A 21,188-nucleotide genomic window follows, 5' to 3' on the forward strand; every position below is an offset into this window, starting at 1 on the left:
CTGAGCTGTTCCCCTCTGAGAACAGTCCTTTGAGCTCTAGGAGAGACTCATTTTGTTAAACATTCTTTATTTTTTTATAATGCTGACAGAGTTACATTAGCTTTTCATTTAGTAAGGAAGAATGAATCACTTGGTGTTAGCATAAAACCAGGTTTAATAGAATCAGAAATGGCCCACAGTGAAATTGCTCAGTGTGACAAAGGCCACCTGCAGTGCAGTTGTAGCTTCCCTGAGCCCTGTCAGTTGCAGTTTGTCTGTACCTGGAATAGAGATCCTTTATCCACTGAGTCAGGTGAAGCTGAGAAGGTTCTTCAGCCACTTCTGGTAGGTACACAGGACTGGGTGGCCAGGGCAGTAGTAACCCTGAGCAAGAGTTAGCTGAGAAATAGGTTGAAGTGCATTAGGCCCTAGCTTATGAAAAAAAAAAATCACCTCAGCTGTACTATTAAAAGTACATTAAGGAAATTTAGTACAAGTCTGTAATAGTGACAAAGGCAGTGATTGCTACATGCTCAGTAACTCAGAAGTTCTGTAGGATATGTGTAATGTTGATCACTTCTAGACCTCGTTAAGCTGCCATTCTTTCCTGGATGGGGGTTGTGTTCAGTGCTCTCGTGGAAGAGCACTCTTTGCTGTATTTTACCTGAGAAAGAACTGTCCTTCTCTCCTGTTAGTGAGGCACAAGTTCACATAATCCTGGGGCTGGCTCTGTGGCTCTCTCCACCCAAACACCCCCTGCAGAAGCATCAGCTGCAGAGGTGGATTGCACGAGGAAGTGGAGGGGTTAATGCATATTTAATGCTACGTAGAAGCTTCACCTATTTCTAAACACACTGCAATGTCCAGGGTCAGACTGACAAATGGAAGAGAGCAGAACCATCGCAAAAGGGAGTGTGTGGAGTAGTTCCAGTGCCCAGACATATTTCAAGATGTGTTTATAAAATTCAGGGGTTCAGTAATGTGAGTGACACTTGTAAATGTCTTACTTGGCTGTGGACGAGTATTTTTTAAAAACTACAAAACCCAAACTCCTACAGCTTTCTCTGGGGTGTGGGGAGGCAGCTGCTGGGGAGCTCTGTATACCTTGTAGAGATGGAGCCTGTTACCATCCTAACAGCTCTGTGCTATGTGTGAGATGAGACTTCAGGGACCCCAAGGTGTCTTCTTGGCTCTCCTTTTGGTGAGAGAGTCCATAACACTCACACTTCAGAAAGCACAGAGAAGGCCAAGCAGGTGTCTGTGTCCCAGGGTGAGCTCTGGAGCTCACAGGATCAGCCCCAGGGTGAAGGTCCCACCTAACAGAACTGGTAGTTGTTGCCCTTGAGGAGTGGCTGCCCACTCTCCTCTTGCTCACAGGACTCCTCACAGCAGCCAGAGGTGTCACAGCCACTGTCTTCTTCAGCACTGGAGGGCAGGTTGGTGTAGTCCTTGAAAGAAAAGGAGGAAACACAACACTCTGAGTGTGTTTTGGTCCCTTTGATGTAGCACATCTGTTCCATGCAGGTGACCAGCTGGGGCTGTGCTCACTCACAGTACCACCCTTTGCTGTGCCCACAGGGCATGGCTAACAGGCAGGGCAGGCATTTGTGCTTGTGTGGACAGCTAGTCCTGAGAGAATGCTCAGCAAGTCCAGGGCAAAGGGGCAGGCTGCAGTGCTGGCAGTGTATGACTGCCTGTCACATTGAGGTTTCTGTGCTTCCCTGTCCAGCTCTCTTTGGCCAGGGTGGAGAGTGATTTAACCCTTCAGCTGGCTGCCTCTCTGCAGTGCCCACCAACACCACACTGCTCCCATCAGCTCATGGTAAGGGATATCACAGAACACGTGTCCAGAAGCTGTGTTCAGACAGGGGGAAAGACATCCTCCCCCTTCTCCTCTCCAGAGATCCTCACCTGCTCCTTATGCACCTCCAGCTCTTTCTGGATGAAGCAGCCAATCTGGTCGAAGGTGGGTCTGCGTGTGGGCTCCAGGCTCCAGCACGCCTGCATGATGCTGTACCTGCAGGGCCAGACAGGGACAGCGAGGTTGCATGGTGCTGCTGGAGGGGTCTGCAAGCCCAGGCTCCTCCCTGCAGCACTCTGTGTCAGGGACACTGAGCTGAGCAGTCCCTTCTTCCAAAAAACCCATGGTGAGTGCAGTGCTCCAGGGAGTGGTGAGCACTGGAGAGGATGGAGCAAACTAATCAATGAGAAGCTTTATGCCATCAAGGCTTCCACTCATTACCTCCTGTAGCCTACTCAGGCTTGTTTTCTCATAATCATAGAGTCAAAAGAAGCTAACTAAAAAAAGAAGAAAACCCCACCAAGTTCAGGAATGTAGACATGTAATGTGAATAACATCCTCCTGTCCCTAAACAGGAGATGCTGGATAGACTGCCCCAGGCCTTGTTTTCCTACAGGAGCAAGGAGCAGCCTGGTAGGAGCCATCCTTAACCTGGAGGCAGCAGGCAGAGCTGTGGACAAGGTTCCTGTGCCATGTCCCTGCCTGGTGCCATGAGGCAGCTCCAGCCCCCTGTTGCTGCTGTGTGAATCTCAGTGCATCACTCACATTTCCAAGGGAGCGAAGTCAGGCCTGGCCATCTGGTATCCCTGCTTCACCATGCTGTAGAACTTGCTGTTCACCACCATGCCAGGATAAGGGCTCTTCCCTGTGACAGTAAAAGGAGCAGAGGTGGCTCTCAGACCACAGTGTTCAACACTCCAGCCCTGAGGGGTGGGAAGAGGCAGCCTGGAGCATCACCAGGGAGGCCTGAGTTAGAGAAAATGATGTGGGATTCTTTGTTTTGAATGGTCCCTCTGGAAACATAACACAGTGTTTTACAGCCCTGATAAACCTAGATTTTTGTCAACCTTCCTCCTTTCTTGGAAATGTTTCTGCAGCTACATTAGGGCAGTAGTGAGCCACAGAAAACAAAAGAAGTTTGCAAGCTCATTTCTTTCTTACCAAGGGAGAAGATCTCCCAGAGCAGGATGCCGTAAGACCACACATCACTCTGCACTGTGTAAATGCAGTCAAAGATGCTCTCTGGGGCCATCCACTTCACGGGCAGGCGGGCCTGGAAGAGCAGAGAGTCCTGCAGACTGCGACAAGCTGGCAGCTTATGCTACACCCTGTTTGTCCTTTCCAGCTCCTCCTACCCTTGTGCCTGCTCTTGTGCCCATTTTAATTACTTACATTGCCTTTTACAACATAGTTGGAGTCATTCATGATGTCCCGGGCCAGGCCAAAGTCACAGATCTTGGCTACCCGTCCATCTGATATGAGCACATTCCTGGCTGCCAGGTCACGGTGGATGCACTGGGGAGAAGAGACCACAGCTGAGACCCGGTCACTGGCCCCCAGCAGTCCCAAAAAATTCCCTACAGCCTAGGCCAGCCAGCAGAACAATGCTTGTAGGGGCAAGGGAAACGTACTGCTTGAAGAGCCCCTGTCTGAGGCACCGTGTCGTGTACAAACTCCATGTTTGTAGCTCTCTTTCAAGCACTTCATTTGCAGTGTTAAGACACTGTGACATGTCATGCTCTGTTCTTTAATCACTCATGGGGCAGTCATCTTCCCCACAAGGGGAGGGTCAGAACCAGGGGCTGTTGACACTGTCCTCATCCCTGAAACAGTCACAGGGTGACTGTCACACTCTGAGCCAGCTCTGGCAGTCAGCTCAACAGCCACTTTCAGTTCCTTGTCCCTGGGGTAGCAGGGACACTGCCAAAGCAGTGAAATACTCCACAACAAATACTTCACAACAAAGCTCCTGACCTCGTGTAAAAACGGGAGAAAATGTTGAGAGCAGCATGATGCACAGCGCTGGGTTCCCCCTGTAACCCTGCCCTCCCATGAGGGCCATGGGAGAGCAGGGCTCTGCAGGGAACGCCGGACACCAGGGCCCAGCCTGTCCTGTGTGAACCCCACAGACAGAGCAGATGGGCCCATGTCCAGCAGCAGTTTGAGCTTGGCTGCCCCAAAGACATCCCCAGCCTTCTGCAGCCAGGGTGGGTGGCTCCTGCTTGGCTGGGCTGGAGCTGCCCACTCAGTGTGCTGAGGGCAATGTTCCTCTTGGCACTCACGTTCTTTGATGCCAGGAATGCCATGCCCTGGGCCACCTGGCTGGAGAACTGCAGCAGGTCAGAGAGATTGAGGGGACGGAGATCCTCCCTGGCTTCATCTTCCTCCAGGCTTCTCCCTGAAATTCAAAGCACAGATTTTGATTTGCTGCAAAGCTGGTGAGTAACACAAACTTTGGCATGTTGTGGTTCCCAGAGCTAAACCAGAGAGAATGGCCAAAAGAAAGAAATCACAAATCACAGCAATATCCCTTTGACTCACCCCTGCCTTGCGCAGAATCTGATGCTGCTGAAGATGATGAAGATGATGACGACACAGGCCTCATTTCAACATATGTTTCCAAACCCTGGCTTGAAAAGCCACTGTCACTGAGTAAGAAACAACAGAGAGGGGGACAGGCTGTTAGAGCCCTCCAGCAGTACCTTCTGCCCTGCTCCATATCCACCAAGAGGAGAAACCACGTGCCTGCCTGCAGAAGGTGACTTAGGCAGGGGCTTGAGGGCAAAGACAAACTAGAAGCTGATTCAGAAAGGGGACCTGGGCCCTCTGTATTATGGGGCTGTACTGTTCCCCCTTTTTAAGGGTGGTGGGGAGCAGTCAAGCTCCATCCTACCAAATACATGTGCAGGAAGCCAAAGTTTTGTTCCTGAATTGTGGAAGGACAGAGAGGGCTGAGAACTGCATTTATTGTGGGATATTCAATGACTGCTGTCAAAGTCCTTGAAAAACTTGGAATTATAACCAGGTCTGAACACATGCAACCCCAGTGGCTTTTACATCCTGGTAACCTGCCTGTGCCCAGACCTTTGACCTTGATCTCTCCCCTGTACAGGGCTCTTCACACTTCTCCCAGTGAGCACCCAGGCCCTGCATGGCTCAGCCCTGTGTTGTTCAGCCCTGCGTTGTTCAGCCCTGCATTTCTCAGCCCTGCATTGTTCAGCCCTGCATGGCTCAGCCCTGCATGGCTCAGCCCTGCATTTCTCAGCCCTGCATGGCTCAGCCCTGCAGCCACCCGGGCTCTGCTCCTACCTGCGGATGTATTTTTTCTCTAGCTCAATGTTTTTGTAATCAGCAGCACTGTCTAAAGAGGTGTCCAGGGCAGAATCCTGGATAATTATGGATTCAGTCTTCTTCCTCAGGAAGTTCAGCAGATCTCCATAGCGACAGTACTCGGTGATGACAAGGATTGGGCCTGGGAGAGCAGCAGAGAGGGTTCATTAAGGAATGCTGTGACCTGCCCTGAGGATTGCTCTCCCTGGGAGGGCAGCAGAATCCACCCAGCTCCTCAGCTCACACTGTGCCTAGAGGGGCTCTGCCAGGGCTCTGTGGGGCAGCAGGGCTGGGGGATCCTACCTCCACAGGTGCATGCCCCCAGCAGGTTCACAATGTTCTCGTGGTGTCCCAGGTGACTCATGATCTTCAGCTCAGACATGAGAGCCTCCTGCTCATCCCTGTCTGCTGATGCTGTGGGGTGAGAGAAGGACTGTGTGAAGGAGTGAGGGAGGGACAAGGGGAGATTACGGGAGAGGACAGAAAAAGGTGTAGACAGAGTTATGGAACAAAAGGAGGAAACACACTTAGAGTGAAAACTATGTCCTCTAACTGTGCCTCTGTCCACAAAAAGGCAGTAGTGTGATTCCAGCATCTGGTGCTTGGCACAGAAACAACTTTAAAAAGTAGCTGTTGCAGCCTGTGATCACCAACATGTGGTGAACACACTCTACATCCTGCCCAGAGGAGCTTGGAGGATTTCAGCCCTTGCAAGTTGCTCTGTGCTCACATTTTAGCATCTTCACAGCCACTTTGAGCACCGAATCTTCTTTGCCCAGCCCAAAAGCTGTGGCTTCTACCACTTTTCCAAAGGCTCCTGCTCCAAGAGTTTTTCCTGCAGAGAGAAAAAAGTGTACTTTTAAGACATTTGATAAAGATTGAGCAGCTGTCCTGCACACAGCCTTGAGGAAGATGTCTGCTGGATGGGGATGCCTGCTGGGCTCACACAAGATGACACATCCCTTAGTCAGGAGCTGGCAAACATCTGTGGGGAACTCTACTGTGAGCAAAGGTGCTGTGAAAGAGGCCAGCTCCAAACCCTGCCTCACCAAGGCTGTGCCTTAGGAATGACCCCACGTGCAAGAGGAGGGATGTGACCCCTGCAGCCTTCCTTGCAGCAAAGGAGGAGTGAGGCAGGCTACACCCTACCACTTGCCATCCTGTGGGGAAGAGCAGCAAGGCCTGGTTAAGGATGCTGCTGGAATGTCTGGATGCAGCTTTGGATATCACCCTGAGCTTTGGCTCTGACTCTTGAAGCATTTCAGCTCTCTGATGAGCTTCATGCCACCAGGCAAGCAGCAGGGAAGGTTTCTTACCAAACTGGAGGTTGTTCCTTGGAAACTCCCATTTTTCATTGTATGGCAGCTGGGTGGGATCGATAAAGATGTAATTATTGCCCTCACAGGCCTCAATGATCTTCCACCTCACCTGGTACTTGGGTTTCTGCAAGGAAGAGACTCCAGTTACTCAATGTTTCCCAAGCTGGGAGGGTTCCCCAGCCCCAGCATCCACTCAGGTTCACTCTGCAGGTTCAGAGGGAGGATACAGATTTCAGCCCATCAAATACCTTTTGAATCTGGACTGAGTGAGAGAGGCTTTTGTGGACAGCCTGGACTCTTTGCAGTTCTGAAATCTCCCCAAGTCATCACCTGTGACTGAGGGAGACTCTCAGGGAAGCAGCCTGTTGCCCTCATTTGGGATGGCAGAGCTGGGAGATCCAGCAGTCCCACCAGAGCAGTGGCTGACAGTCCCCACTGTGTCTCCTTCCTTGGACCCCTGCTTGCTGAGCACAGCAGAACAGTGGAGCTGGCCCACCCCCACTTCCCTTACAGGGGTAAAACAAAAAAGGAGAAAGAGAAGTAAGAATTTCTCTTTTCCAAGAATGTCATGGCAGAAGTAAGCGGGCAAGGCAGAGAAGCAGAGCTGGAGTCCTTGAGCAGAGAAGCTGGTACTTGTCTGAGATAGGTAACCCTGTTATTTATAGACATGTCCTGCTTCTCTTGGGCTTGCAAGCCCTTCCAAAAAGCTATTTATTTGAAATTGATTACACATTGATCCATCTTTCTCTGGAGCACTGTCCAAAGGCAGCTCTGCCTGCTAAGCTGTAGGTGCTTGTCTGAGAGAGGGCTCTGATGCCTCTTCTGACAACCAGCAACAGAACTTTGCTGCAAAATCTTCAGCCTTGATAGGCTGTCAAAGGAAGGGTGCCAAAAGGGAGAGATGAAAAACAGGAGATGTTCACCCACTGATGAAGCAGAGGTGGCTACTGATTGGTTCAGTTTGTGGAAAAAACAGAGAAGGAATCCAAATGCTGGAAATGAGCCTTGCAGAGAAAATGGGGCAAGTTCTTATATAAAAATAGTGACCAAGTCTTCCTGGAAACAAACTTCTTCTAACACCATCCTGTTTCTCCATAAAAAAACCAGTTTTTTATAAAGCAGTGAGCAGAATAAAAAGTAGATGCAAACTGCAAACCACTTTTTTTTTTATCCCTTAATTCAGTCTGTGGATTTATGGGGACTAGAGCAAAACCAGCTGCAACTGCCAGCACAGAGTGAGCACCTTTGTGTGGCACCAAACAATAACCACACTGACCTGTGGGCTACAAGACTGAAGGACCAGGGTAGGATTATTAATGCACTGGGCTGGGTGCATGGGCTTTGCCCTGCAGCAGAAAACTCCAGATGGAATCTGGGAGGCAGGGGAGGTGAAGGAGGCAGCTTGCCTGGTACCTCCAAGCTGAATGGTCCCTGGGTCCCTGGCCTGGCTGCCAGCAGAGGCTGTGTGGCCCCTGAGGCTGGGCAGCCCTCACAGCCCTTGCCCTGAACAGGGAATCTGACCTGGTTGTACTTGTAGAGCAGGAAGAGGAGCAGGAGGAGCAGCAGCACCAGTGCACCTATGCAGGTGGAGAGAACAGGGCTGAAGAGCTTGTTTGGAAGGGCCACGATACTCCCTGGAAGAGCCAAAAAAAGGAGAATTTGTAAACACTCTTATTTCAATCCCAACTCTGGGAGCATTTTGCCCAGCTATTCTCTTTGGATTCCTCTGTATGCCACACACCCAGCACTGCCCTCAGCACACCCTTTTGGGAGCTGCTGGGAGCTGGGGGAAGGTCTTGATGCCAAACTCTAGGCTGCAATGGTTCTCCTCATAGCCCCCTCTTTCCACACAAACAGCACCAGGTGCAGGTCAGACTGACTGGGGACCAAGATCTGTGCAGCAAGAACAGCCCCACCAAAAGATGCAGCCCCTGTATTTTTGTGGGCTGAGAAACTGCTGGATGCACCATGCCCTGGAGCTGAGTCCTGCAGTTAGAAGATGCTCATGGTGTGGCTCAGCCTTTGGCTCCAGGCTATAACCCAGCCAGAAATTCCCACACAGCTCTCAGGACTGGCAAATGCCAAAGCCTCACACCTGTGAGGGTAAAAGGCTTGTGGAACCTGCTCCAGCTCTCTTGCTGGATATCATGGGGATATACATATCCACATACACTGATATTTATGTATATCAGTGGGGATATACATAAAAGATGTAATCTCAAAGCCCCCAGATCCTCCCCCACTCTGCCAAGCTGATGGTTGGGATCTTACTGGTGATGGTGAAGGAGTGAAACATGTCAGAGGTGTTCCCTTCCCCGTTAATGGCCACGCAGCAGAAGGTGAAATTGTCACCCAGCTCCTCGAAGGGGATGATGCTCTCCACCTCCACCTCTTGGAAGGGCAGCATATTCACCACCTGGGGTCTGGAGTCATTGTGCACCAGCCTGTAGTCCTCGCTGTACCTGCAGGGATGGCAAGGGGGACAGTGAGTGCTGCTCTGCAGCAAGGCAGCTCACAGCTGAGAGGGGCCTGTGCCAGACTAGAGAGAGACACAGGGAATTAGGCTTGCAGCTCTGTGAGATGTGTTACTCTATGCCCAATTAAAGATCTCTCCCTGAACACCACAGCCCTGTACAGTCAGAGCCATGAGTGCCTTTATGTGGCTCAGCACTCATAATTAACACTTCATGTGTTCTGCCATCAGTCCCTTCAGTGGGGCTGGTCCTGAGACACAACAGCCCTGTCCAGGCAGCTGCAGTTGCTTCCTGTGGCTCTGTGGCTCAGTAAACCCATGCTCTGCAGAGCCTCTGACCTGGGCAGGTCCCAAAAAGATGACAGGGCCAGCCAGGATGTACCTCTTCAAAGGATCCCTATGTTCCTTGCAAAAGCATGGGGAGAACGTGAATCACAGGTTCAAGCTCTTCAAGCTCAGGACTTTAGGAATAGAAAGTGCCCCCTCCTCTCAGGCAGACCCCAAGAACCTCTTTTCCAGCAGAGCAACATCCCTGCTGCTGTTAGTGGGCAGCTGTGCTGTGCTGCCTGCCCAGGAGCCCACGTGGTGCTGCCCAGTGAGTGCCAGGCAAGGGCAGGCCCAGCCTGGAGGTGCCCAGTGCCCCGGGCAGCTCTCACCTGTCGGAGTGGAGGGGGCACTGGTACCACTCGATGCGTGGGGCAGGGTACCCGATGGCCACGCACTGCAGGAGGCTGGAGTCATTGGCTGGCACCTTGATTTTGCAGACCCTCGGAGAAGCTGTTGGGGAAGTCACAGTGAGTGCTGTGAGCAGAGGAAAAGCACATCCCCCATGCTCTGGTTTCCTTTCCATGCATGCAACAATAAACCAGAAGAACCCCTGTGCTACACACAGGCAGCTTTGGGCTGGGTCTGTGTGTCCCCTGGCTGCTGAGCTGGAAGCAGCCTGGTACCCCAACCACTTTTTTCCAACTGGGAAGCAGTCCCAGGGGCAAGCAGGGTGAAAGGATGGACAAGCACTTACATTTCAGAGAGATACTGAAGGTAACTGATTCATTGGTCGCACTGTTGAAGGCATAAAACGTGTAGAGCCCTCCCTCTCCCTCCTTCAGGCGCTTCAGGGAGAGGGTGTTGCTGTACCTGCTCACAGAGAGAAACACTGTGAGGAGCACACAGGCCTTGCTCAGAGAGGTGCTGCTGCTTCCTGTGCTCTGGAGCAGTGAACACTTCCAGCACTCATCCCAGCCCACCAGGGAGCTGCCAGTTGCTTCTTTGGGGGAAGTAAGGAGGGACTGATCATCTCTAGGGAAAATACCTTTTGCCACCAAGTGCACTTCAGCACTTCTGAAAGGCTACAGGTGGGTGAACACTCAGAAATAATTTGACATCTAAATCATTGCCTTTCAAGGCTCAGGGGATGGATCCTCCTGCCTCTGGCAGAATGAGTTTCTCCATGAAGCCGTGCTCCCTGGTGCCCACTCCCCTCTGCCCCAGCCCATTTCTCAGCCCCCAGTGCAAGAAAGAGTTCACCCTAAAGCCATAATTTTTGCCAAGTGACACAGTTCCTCTTGTGGATTGTTTTTTGTTTCTAAGGAAATGAAAGGGGAATTGCCCAAAACCTCAACAAATGGAGTGGCTTTCTTTCCATCTCCCCTTGGTCTCAGTTGGCTGTAGGCTTTGAAAGAGCAGACCCTCTGTTAGATCATATTCACACAACGATGTTTGTGAAATGGGGCTCTCAGTGCCTCTCAGTGCACACTCCTTCAACCTCAGAGCAGGGGATGGGTCCAAGTGAGGGAATTAAGCTTTTTAAATTATTTATGCACTCCTGCAATTTCTTCTGGCAAGGAGCGTGCAGAATTGAACAAGCAGATCACAAACGTGATACTGACTTCCACAAAGCTTTCTGAAGAGAAGGCCACCAGTTCAGAGAAGGGTGGTGTCCTCCTTGATCTGATCATACTGTGGTTTCCTAATAATACTGGAAAGAGAAAACAGAAATGCAGAACAGTTTCCCTCTTTAAAACCAGAGGGTTTTCTGTAGAATGGGGCCTGCCTGTCTCAAGGAAAGCTCTCTTGGAAACATGCCATAGTAGTGTAGAAGACAAAGAGCACGTACCAGTTGTTTCCAGAAATCATTTCCCCCTTGAATATGGTGGTTTTAGAGTGCTTCAAGGGATTCCTGTGTTCCCAGGCCCAGTGGAGAAGTTTTGGGTAAGCCTTAATGTGGACCTGCAGCTCCACATTCTCTCCCAGAGCAACCTCCAGGCTGGTGGCTTGCCCTGGGGTCAGGTGCACGTAACCTCTCTCTGCAGGGTGGAGGAGAGCATGACTGTCAGCAGGCATGTCCAGAGACCTGGAATAACCTTACACCAGCTCCATAAATGGATCATTATTGGAAAGAGCAGCCTCAGCTGGGAGACTGCAGGAGGGAATGAAACATCACACAGGTTATGTTCCCAAAGGAGTACTCTTAAATTATTTCTTTGTCATGGCACCTTGGATTGCACTGCCTGAGGAGCGCTAGAAAACCTTTGTGAAGTCTCTGAGGAAAGAAGTTGTACATGCTGTATCCTAAGAAGTGACAAGGCTAAAACAGTATTTCCTAATTGTTTAGGAAAGACAGGCCCTTTAGCTAAAATCCTGGCTTCTCACTAGGAGATAACTCAGACTGAGCCTTCCTTCTGAGCTGTGGTGTGCAGCAGCTTTGGATCAGCAGCAAAGTCCAGCCTGAGGGCTGTAAGGATGAATTTTCCATCCTGAGCTACAAACAAGTGTGTACTAGACCTGAATCCCCCTGTGTGGATCTGTGTCTGGAAGAGTTCAGATCCATACTCTGCTCATGTGGCTCGCCCTTCCTTCTAACCAGCCTCCCCTGGTCTTCCAGCACAACCTTGCCCCACTCCCTTTTTACTGTTTCAAATCTGCTTATAAATCACAGAGACTGAGACTAGCACTGCAATTTTTCATCCAGAGCCCAAAACATGTCCTGTGGCCCCTCAAGATACAAAGGGAACACCAGTTCCTTTCCTAGCAGCTCTGTAGTTCTCATGTAAGCCCTCAGGCACAAGTGAGAATTATGTTTTCAACAACAAATCTAGGAAGAGAATGGAGGCAGAAGCAGCAAATACTCAAGGCTACACATGATTCACCCTACTAGGCTTTTGGGGAAGTACTCACCTACTACCTGAAGCATGGTTGAGGCATTCCTGAATCCTGCTGAATTGTTGGCTATGCAGATGTACTTCCCACTGTCTTCCATGGTCACGGCTGCAACGGACAGGGTGTCATTGATGAAGTAGTTGCCATTTTTAAAGTCAGTCGTCTTAGTTCTCGTGACCTGTCAGGCAGAGAGGAGGGAACAGCACACGTTGGGAGGGCAGAACAAACACATCTCACCTGCTCTGGTCTAGAGAGATCTCTATCATCCTTCTCATCCCTGAGAGCAACCTGTGTGGAGACCCAGAAGCACATTAACCCCAAGGATCCAGGGCAGATATTCCACAGCAGTTAGGCTGCAGCTATTGTCAGCCTTCTGACTGCTGCTTGGCCTTACACTGTGTGATCCAAACATGCCTTGTGTGTTGTTTCATCTCCTTAATAAAGGCATCAGTTATAATAAGGACTTCTACCAAACCCCATCTAACCATCTAGCAGTTAGAAGTCAGCATCATAGAGATTTTGAAATGTATTCCTTTTCTTCAGACATATCTTTTCTCTGGAGAACTCTGTCCTGAAAGTGTTTGCTGGCTTTATAAGCCCTGGCAGGGCTGGGTGAAGGAATGTTGCTTTAATAGGTACTGTGGCTCCTGTCCAACAAACTCAGCTGAAACAACACATTCTCATCCATTGCAGAACTGTTCTGACAACAGGCAGGTGTTTCTTAATCCTGTGTCATCCTAAAGAAAGGATATTCAAATTCCTACAGCTTGACCAGCTGCTTTAGTTGGGTGGTTCAAGGTTTTGCTGTGGCTCTGGGCAGTTTTACCACCCTGTGTTCCCCATTTTCCAAGCCCCACACCCCAGCTTACTGTCTTTGCTGCTGTCTCCCATCTGATGTCATACTTGTGGGAAGGAGCAATCACTCTGCAGGTGACTTGGAAAGGTTCTCCCACGATTCTCACGTGCTCTGCAGGGTCCATCATCACTGACACAGGCTTCTCCAGTGCTGCTAAAAGGCAAGCAGGGAAAGATCCAGGGTCAGCCTTTCCACGTGCTCTGGAGACTCCCCAGGACCTGGCTGCCTCGGGTGGTGAGGCACAGGTTGCCCAGAGAAGTTGTGGATGCCCCATCCTGAAGTGTTCAAGGCCAGGTTAGGTGGGGCCTGAACAACCTGATGTAGCAGGTAGCATCCCTGCCTGTGGCAATGAGCTTGGAACGAGAGGATTTTCAAGGTTTCTTCCCACCCAAACTATTTTATGACTCTATTCTATGATTCTACCTCCTCCTTTCCATCCTCTTTAGCCTCTTTACCCCCTGCCTTCCCTAGAAATCACCACTCCCTTTTGAGCACATGAGAAGCAGTCAGGACTGTGGGTAGAAAAGGAAGGAGAAGCTTTTGCCATGGTTACAGATGGAGCACTGGGGCCCAAGGACTTGCAGAACATTGGAGAGATTGGTGGACATTTTTCTTTGGTCTGTGACAGTGCCCGCAAAGATTTGAAGACTGCTGAACCCATGCAAACCCACCCGAAGGAAACAATTTGCCAGAGGCTGATGGAATTTGGCCTCCATTAAATAACCTTTTAAAACTGCAGGTTCAGAAGCTCTTTTCTGCCAATGGCAAGGAGCTTTTCCTTAACTATCTACTGTGGCCAGCTTAGCTGTTTGTGGCCCTTAGGACAGCAACAACCCCTGCTCTTTACCTTCTTCCACAATCAGTCTTACTCTTGATGAATCCATTATTTTTCCATTTATCTGTGCTTGACATCGGTAATATCCTTTATGCTTGTTTTGCACATTGTAGAGTGTTACTCCTCTCTCAGCACTGAAGGAGTAGTTGGTCCCAGGTGGGAGAGTAGAGGCATTATCCATGATCAGAGTCACACTGGATCCATACTCGGGGGCCGTGATGAGACAGGGGATATCAACATTCCTGCCTTTAATTCCCCGGACCCGGAAAGAGGGGACGTACCACACGTTATCAGGATCTGCAGAGGAGACAGGACAGGCTTGTGAGAGGGGTCAGAAAACGCACTGAAGCTGAGAAACACATTCCAGCAAGGGCAAGGCTCCAGCCCTGCTGCCCAGTGGGAGTTCGGGGCTGGGGCAGCCCTGCTCAGCGCCTGCCTGACTCAGCCTCCAAACACTCACATGACAATCCCAGCTCCAGCCAAGGCATTCGAGGGGATCACAGCAACCAGATCACACATGTCCATGGATAAGGACATTTATGCACACCTCTAATTAAACTTTTCACTCATCAGTTTTACTTGTGAGACCTCCAGCTTCCCTGCTCAGGGCAGCACTTGTGGTACAAGGGAAGGGGTGAAGTCAAGTGGTAGAGCTACCACAGCATAGCTTCTTCTGGGATAAAAGAATATTTGGGGTTCAGGTCATGTTGTGAGGATGTAATTCATGTGACTCTCTCCCTTATCTGAGGTACTGGCAATAGGGTTCTCTGATTTGCAAATCTCACTGCTCATTACAACACTGAACAGACTGTTTTTTTCAAGAAGGGAAACCACAGCAGAAGTAGGGAGAGTTCCACATATATGTGAAAGAGTTTGACATATATATGAGATGTAGCTCTATATTTTATCCCAGTGCTTTAACCATGGGCCCCATTTTGTGTGGACTCACACAGCTGTGGCTCCACCAGAGCCTGCACTGCTCCCCAGGCACACACACAAGCACAGAAAGGAGCCATGCAGTGGCTCCCTGCAAGGATGCCTGCCAGTGGGAAGAGAGAAGCAGGGTTACCTCTCACAAACAGGTGGATGGCTGCAATGCCCTTGTCACTGCTGTTGACATAAGCACAGCTATAGGTGCTTGTGTTCCTGTAAGTGGCCGTGGGAATACTGAGGGTGCTGGTGGTGTGGTTACTGAATGCAACCTCTCTGCTATTCCATGCAACTTCAGACTCTCCTGAGCAGTGCAAGAGGACTGGATCACCTGTGTCCACAACCAGAGCAGGGAGGTCAGGGCTGATCACTGGAGATGCTGAGCCTGCAAGGGAAAGAGAGAGTGAGAATACAAAAATGATTCCTAAAGATTCTCTGTTGGAGCTCCTGCTGCTGAGAATGGAGCAGCTCAGCACCAGGAAAAGGCTGAGCTTGGGATTCAGACTGGCTTTTTGGCTCACATCACTCCACCCATTCTCTGTCCCACCAGACCCATGTGGCCTGATACTCCGAGGAATGAATTTCGGGGAGGAAACACCATCCTCCACAATTCCCTGCCATTTGAACATTTAGAAACTGGGACAGGAAAAACAATCATCTGGAGCTGATTAGGGCAAATGCCAGTTTGGCAATTGTTCCTGCTGATTTTTTGCCTCTTCTTACAATAGTTTTCCTTTTGTGGCAGAGCTGGAGCTGCTCTATGAACTGGGTTAGCCCATAGCATCATTTGGTGGCGTTTAAGGAAAGTTTGGTGCAAAGCTTCTTTGTTGCAGTGGTGCTGAGATGAGCTAGAACAGACCTGGAAGGCTCCTGCAGAGCAGGAGGTCCGTGCATATCATTTGGGGAAACTGGCTTTTTGTTGCCAAGCACTGGATTTTGAAGGACACCTCCTCACAGGCATCATGGAGCCACACAATGCATTCTCCTCACAGACACCAACAAAACATTATGAAACGACACAGCATTATTATTATTCCTATTTGGGAGAGGAAACTGAGGCATGGAAATGCTGAAGAGCCGATGACAGCCCATAGCTGCAGTCGCTCATACAACACACCAGACCTGCAGACAGCAGCATCACAACCAGCCAGAGTTCTGGTGCATCTCTGCTTTGAAGATGCCTGCTCTGCTGGCTGAATAAAGGGGAACCAGGGTCCTTCTCCAGCCTGAGTGTCAGAGGGAAATATTTTTTCCCTGTTTTGCCCTGTCAGCGAGTTCTTTGAGTCACCTCCTATATTTAGGGTGGGGGGAAGTGCAGAATGAATCAGTGCCACAGGGCTGGGGAAGAAGTGGTGCAGCCACCCCACGCCAGGCCCTCAGGGAGGACAGGAAACACATTGCAAATGGCTATCTGTGCTTGGGGGGCTCTGCACCCCCTTCCAGCCCCTGTCCAGGGCTATTCTCCCACTTCTGCTTTCCTTCCCAGTCGCTAACCCAGCCTCACATCTTAAAGGGACACACACCCTCACTCAAACCATGCTAACCATAAAGGGAGCTGTGCAATCTATCAATTCATTGCTCTGCAGGCAGTGATCCTCCTGCCATGGACACTGTAAGAGCCAGCAGAAGCACAGCCCCATCCTCACCCACCCCTGACCACAGCTCTTTAGGGCAGGAAGGCAATGCCAAGGTGCAGCTGTGTCTCCTGGGCTCCCAGCCCTGCTCAGGGCTGTGCCAGCCAGACCCACGCACCAGAGCCCAAAGAGCAGCATTTAAGCCATCTTGGGCTGATGGCTCCCTCCATGCAACAAAGGGTTGAGAAGACCCTGGAGAGCATTGCTGGGGTGTGTCAATGGCACAGTGGCCATGGGGAAGCTCAGACAAGGCCCAGATTAAACTCACCAGCCCTGCAGGGAGAAGCAGAGAACAAGAACATTTGGAGCATGGAAAATGTGACATTTTATCTCCCTGTTCCCTCTTTTTTTTTTTTTTTCTAATTACTTTTATCTTTCTGTGGAAAGAGGAGAAGCCCAGAGTGGAGAAAAACATATCCCAGAATAATTTACAAAGCTACGTTTTCCACATATCTGAGGCAAAACATTCCTCCCTTTTTGCTAAGCTGTGCTTTCTAATGGGATTTGATATTTCTGTTGCTTTAACTCTTTGTCACTGGACCTTTTCCCTCTCTGCTTTGGCTATCCACCCACATCCAGGGCTTTGGCACCATTTCATAGGGAAAATTACTCTTTTTGCAGGAGGACAAGGAAAGAAAACAAAATGAACAGGAGTCATCTCACTGTGGATCTTTGCTGCCACCAGCTTACAGGTGCTACTGAGGTGCTGGGGCCAGAAAAGGCTCTGGGCAGGTGCTCTCCAGACAGTGGGGAAAAGGCTTCAGGCTGTCATTAGAGACTCACAGCAACTCTGTAAGCACCACACAAGTGGAGCGAGGACAGACAAGACAGAGACACCAAATGCAGGACAAGGCAAGGGGAAGGTCAAGCACCCACTCCTTCATGTGTGCTGGGGGATGAGTCAGAGCAGTGGCTCCTTTTCCAGAATGGGGAAGCAGGGCTGCTGGGGAGGCTCTCTGCCTGCTGACCACTGTGCAATCTTGCACGAAGCCCGAGGATGTCTCTCCTCTGCTCTCCAGCAGCTTCCGCAGCACTGCCAGTAACTGCTGGCCAGAGGTTTTACCACACTTGGTTGTGTAACCATGACTCTCCTTACAGCTGCAGACTGTCCCTGCCTCTCCTGTGCCAGCCAAAACACTGCTTTCCTCTGCTGAGCATTTGGTGAGGAAGGAGAAGTGAAGGCTGGCATGACAGAAGTGTCCAGGGTCCTTTCCACAGAAGCCAGCCACCAGGATTTTCAGTCAGTTCTGGGGAGTAACTAGGCTGAGGTCCAGCCCTGAGAGGGACCCATACCAGACCTGAGCTCCCTCTGTCCCACCCTCAGAGACAGCAAGGAAAAGTTTAATTTCTGAGGACCCCAGAGTCACCTACAGTATCTGGGGAACCAGGGATGGAGAAAAGTGTGCTCATCACAGCTCTGCTTGGGGCTTCTGCCTCAGAGGTTTAGGTTACCCACAGTAAGGAAACAAAACCCACAGGAATACATCTCAAGAAGGCCAAGAACACAGATACAAGATGATCAAGTTTAAGCTTGATCTGAGCCCCTTACCCTCCCTCAGCAAGAGCCCAGATCACAACAACCACATTACTCAGCCCTGGGCACTCACAGAAGGTGCCCTTGCAATCCAAGAGGCAGGAGAAGGAAGGCAGGCTCTGACTCCAGCTGGAGGCTATTGCTTTGTAGACCCTTGGCATGGTGCAGCTTTGTGCTGCAGACAGCCAGCAGTGCTGGTACCCACACAAATGTGTGTCCTGCAGCCTGGCATGGCAGGCAGTGCCTTGTAAAGATGTCACAGCTGGTGATCTGGCACTGGCCAGTGGCTCAAGGAACCTCTGGAGAGATCCTAAAAGCTGTTGTTATGATCTCTCACAGATCTGCATTAGACCTGCTAGTCCTTATTATCGTAAAAAAACACTAGAAATTAAAAATCCTGAAGCCTTCACAACACAGTTCCCAGCACAGCAGACTTAGAAAATTATGCTCAACGTGTTGCAAATGTCACTTGAAGTGAAACAACAAGTGAGAGGGATGTAAATGTCCTGAGCTGAAAAGATGAGCACTGCAGTGGCCCAAGAAGGATTCACTGCCTGTCACATGCTAAATGCTTTCCCCACAGGCTGGCCCCTTCCAAGGAGGACTTCACACCACAGTCTCACTCTGTCCTAAGCATTCTCAGAAGGAATATCAAGGTGAGTGCCACACAGGACCTGAGAGGTTCCCAGCACTTCAAAATGCAAGATTAGTAATGCTGGTTTCCAACTCTTGGGTTGTAAACCTCAAAACAGGCTTAGTGACTCTTTTTTGAGGCTGGTGGGTTATCACTTCTTGGCCATCTCTGCAGCCTTAAAAAAAAGGCACGTTCGCCTTTCCCTTCTTGGCTGGCTGAGCTGTTTCCATCACACCCTGGCTCTACAGCCCTGCTGTGTGTGCCAGCACCACCAGAAACCAGCAATCCTCAGACACCCCAGCTGGGCACAAGGTGCTTTGGAAGGTGCCAGTGCAGCTGATTTTCCCAACTCCTTCACCTGCAGACCAGACACCTCCAGCTCCTCCCCCATTTGAGCAAAGCATTCTTTTGGAAAGAGCTTCCCTCAGGACACAGTTGCTGCCGAACCATTCCTTCATCTTAAACCCTGTCCAGACCCAAAGAGGGAGAAGTTTCCCTTTCCTATCTCCCCAGAGCCAGGGCTCTCCTATGCTACAGGCACCTCTCCATCCTCCTTGGCCTTACCCTGGCAGGGCTGGGCCAAGAGCAAGCCAGGCTCCAGAGCCAACAGAGCAGCCACACACCCTCTTTCCACCTTTTCCTCCTTCCACCACTGCCCTCCCTCTCTAATTGCAGCCAGCTCTGCATGACCTTCAGAAAGCTGCTACAGCCAAGTCTGCACTGAATTCCAGCACTGGTGTCTCTTCCCTGCACCTTCACCTTCTGCCTACCCACGCCAAGGATCCTTCAACCTGCTCACAGCAGTGTCCACAGCAAACAGGGACCATCCCAGCCCTCAGCAGCCCTTTGGGACACATGGCTGGGAGCCCAGCTTCTCCCTCCACCTCCAGGAGCTGCGTGTCTGGCAGTCCAGCTCCAGCACAGCCCCGTCCCCACCAAGGCCATCGCCAGAGAAGGAATGGAGCACTCACACCAGACACCCAGGAAAGCCTCACCACATCCCTCAGCTCCCCTGGAGAGACGTGGGCCTTTGGGAGTACTCACCATGCCAGAAGCCAGCTGCAGTGAGCAGCAAGAGGAGAGCAGGGCCCATGTCCCCAGCACCGTGGTGTCCCCAGCGTGGAGCCAATGCTGCTGAAGGATCCTCTCGAGCTGTGGGTGCCTCTTCTCGTGGGCACCGTCCCCAGCGCTCCCTTCTCGGGAGCTTCTCCTTTCTGAGCTGACCACAAGTTACAAATTCCCTATTTTGTTTGTTTTTGAAACAGGGAGGAAAAAAACCAGTGCTTTGTCACGTCACCAGTGCCAAGCCCCACGGCCGAGGTGGGGCCATGTGCACACCCTGCTGCAGGGTCCCCCTCAGGTCTCAGAGAGGAGTCTGTCCCCAGACTGGCAGGGCCAATGCACCATGCTGGGGTTTGGGATAACCCTGATGTTCTCTGGCTTCTGCCATTCCAATCCCCAGGGACATTTATACACTTTCACCCTGCCTGGGGACACACAGTGTCCCCACACTTGCAGGCAGTGGATTCAATTTTATTTCAGCAGGACAATTTTCACCTCAGGCCCAGTGGCTCTTGCTGGCTTTGGGACCTGAGGACCCTCACAGGACATGGCAGACTCCTCACAACAGGCCCACAAAGGCAATTCAGCCCAGGGCGGCACCCAGGTGGGGAAACGCCTGTGAAGATGCCAAATTATTTTGTGTAACCAAAAGTGTGATCCCTGGTGCAGAGAGGGGTCCTGTGGCCACAGAGGATCACCCCCGAGCCCCATGGCAGCTTCACCAGCACCCTGGCAGGGAGCGTGCTGGAGTCCAGCATGCAGACCCCTTCTGGCTCCTGGCTGGGGGCACATGGGGACCCCTGCTCTCTCCTGTCCCAGTGACCTCCAGTCCTGGGGCCCAGGGTGAACCTGTCACCAGCAGGCAACCACAGGGCTCAAGCACAGACCCTTCCTCCCCAGAGCCCAGCCCACCCAGCCATCCTGCCTTGCTGCTGGCAGCTGTCCTGTAATTGACAACCTGGCAGGCACCTTGAAGTGCTAATTAAACTAATTAACTAATTAGCAATATTAGTAATTGAGAAATCAGGTACTTTGCTAACCCTCCACTGGACTGTGAGTCTTCCAAGACAGGTGTGAGGGAAGGCTTGAAGTCAGCCAGCTCTGCCAGGGCCACCCAAGCCAGCAGGATCAGCAGGTCCTGTCAGACACAGGGTGCCCCTGCTCTCTGCTCTGGCTCTGGATGACCTCGGGCTGCAGCAGAAGTTCAGGGCTGTTCACAGCAGCCCTGGGCTGGGAAGTGGCAGCCATCACCTGACAGTGCAGGGAAGGAGGCACAGGGGAGGAAGGTCCAGGCTGTGCCAGCTGCCCCAGCTGCAGCCCCAACAGCAGGGAGGGGACAGGAGCCCCACGACAAACCATGGGCAGAAGGAGAAGGGTTCTTCCAAAATATCTGCACAGAGGTGGCTGTTGAATCTGCACCTGCGGTGCCCTGAAAGCTCCACAGCCTGCAGGGGAATGGGCTTCTCCAAAGGGACAGCCAGAGAGGCACCAGCAGGACAAGGTCCTGGGGCCAGGAGGTGAGAGCATGGCTGACTGTGCTGGAGATGACTAAGAGTCATGGGAACGTGGAGAGCTCTTGGTTTTGGCCAGAAGGATGGCTGGAGAGCGTGAGGGAGTCCAGAGGGAAGGAAAGGCAGCTTTT

General features: G+C 51.3%; 1 protein-coding gene across 2 annotated transcripts; it reads right to left on the minus strand.

The window, feature by feature from the left end:
- Nucleotides 1-47: 47 nt before the first annotated feature.
- CSF1R (colony stimulating factor 1 receptor) lies at nucleotides 48-19,707 on the minus strand. 2 transcript variants are annotated; one of them, XM_039701205.1, is made up of 21 exons: nucleotides 19,529-19,706; nucleotides 14,822-15,067; nucleotides 13,765-14,049; nucleotides 12,931-13,070; nucleotides 12,080-12,239; nucleotides 11,019-11,208; nucleotides 9,924-10,039; nucleotides 9,559-9,679; nucleotides 8,701-8,891; nucleotides 7,951-8,063; nucleotides 6,427-6,553; nucleotides 5,841-5,945; nucleotides 5,414-5,524; nucleotides 5,090-5,252; nucleotides 4,322-4,428; nucleotides 4,063-4,178; nucleotides 3,173-3,295; nucleotides 2,942-3,053; nucleotides 2,546-2,645; nucleotides 1,891-1,996; nucleotides 48-1,427 (listed from the first exon to the last, which is right to left on the minus strand). In XM_039701205.1, exons 1-21 carry the CDS (start codon nucleotides 19,575-19,577, stop codon nucleotides 1,296-1,298), a joined length of 2,913 nt encoding a protein of 970 aa, XP_039557139.1. In that variant the 5' UTR covers nucleotides 19,578-19,706; the 3' UTR covers nucleotides 48-1,295. The 2 variants fall into 2 exon arrangements, with proteins under 2 accessions (XP_039557139.1, XP_039557140.1); XM_039701206.1 differs by having other exon boundaries at nucleotides 1,290-1,427; nucleotides 12,931-13,067; nucleotides 19,529-19,707.
- Between the last annotated feature and the right edge of the window lie 1,481 nt (nucleotides 19,708-21,188).

Source organism: Passer montanus, unplaced genomic scaffold (genome assembly GCF_014805655.1).
Source record: "Passer montanus isolate IOZ18808 unplaced genomic scaffold, ASM1480565v1 scaffold15, whole genome shotgun sequence".
NCBI lineage: Eukaryota > Metazoa > Chordata > Aves > Passeriformes > Passeridae > Passer > Passer montanus.

What these genes read in the sequence shown, in the direction of transcription:
- CSF1R (XM_039701205.1), bottom strand. Translation starts at nt 19,577, where the DNA reads ATGGGCCCTGCTCTCCTCTTGCTGCTCACTGCAGCTGGCTTCTGGCAT. An exon ending in GGGAGACAGCAGCAAAGACA is followed by an intron (nt 12,240 to 12,930) that starts GTAAGCTGGGGT and finishes TCTGCCTGACAG; the next exon opens with GTCACGAGAACTAAGACGAC. An exon ending in ATGATTTCTGGAAACAACTG is followed by an intron (nt 10,040 to 11,018) that starts GTACGTGCTCTT and finishes CTCTGTGAGCAG; the next exon opens with GTACAGCAACACCCTCTCCC.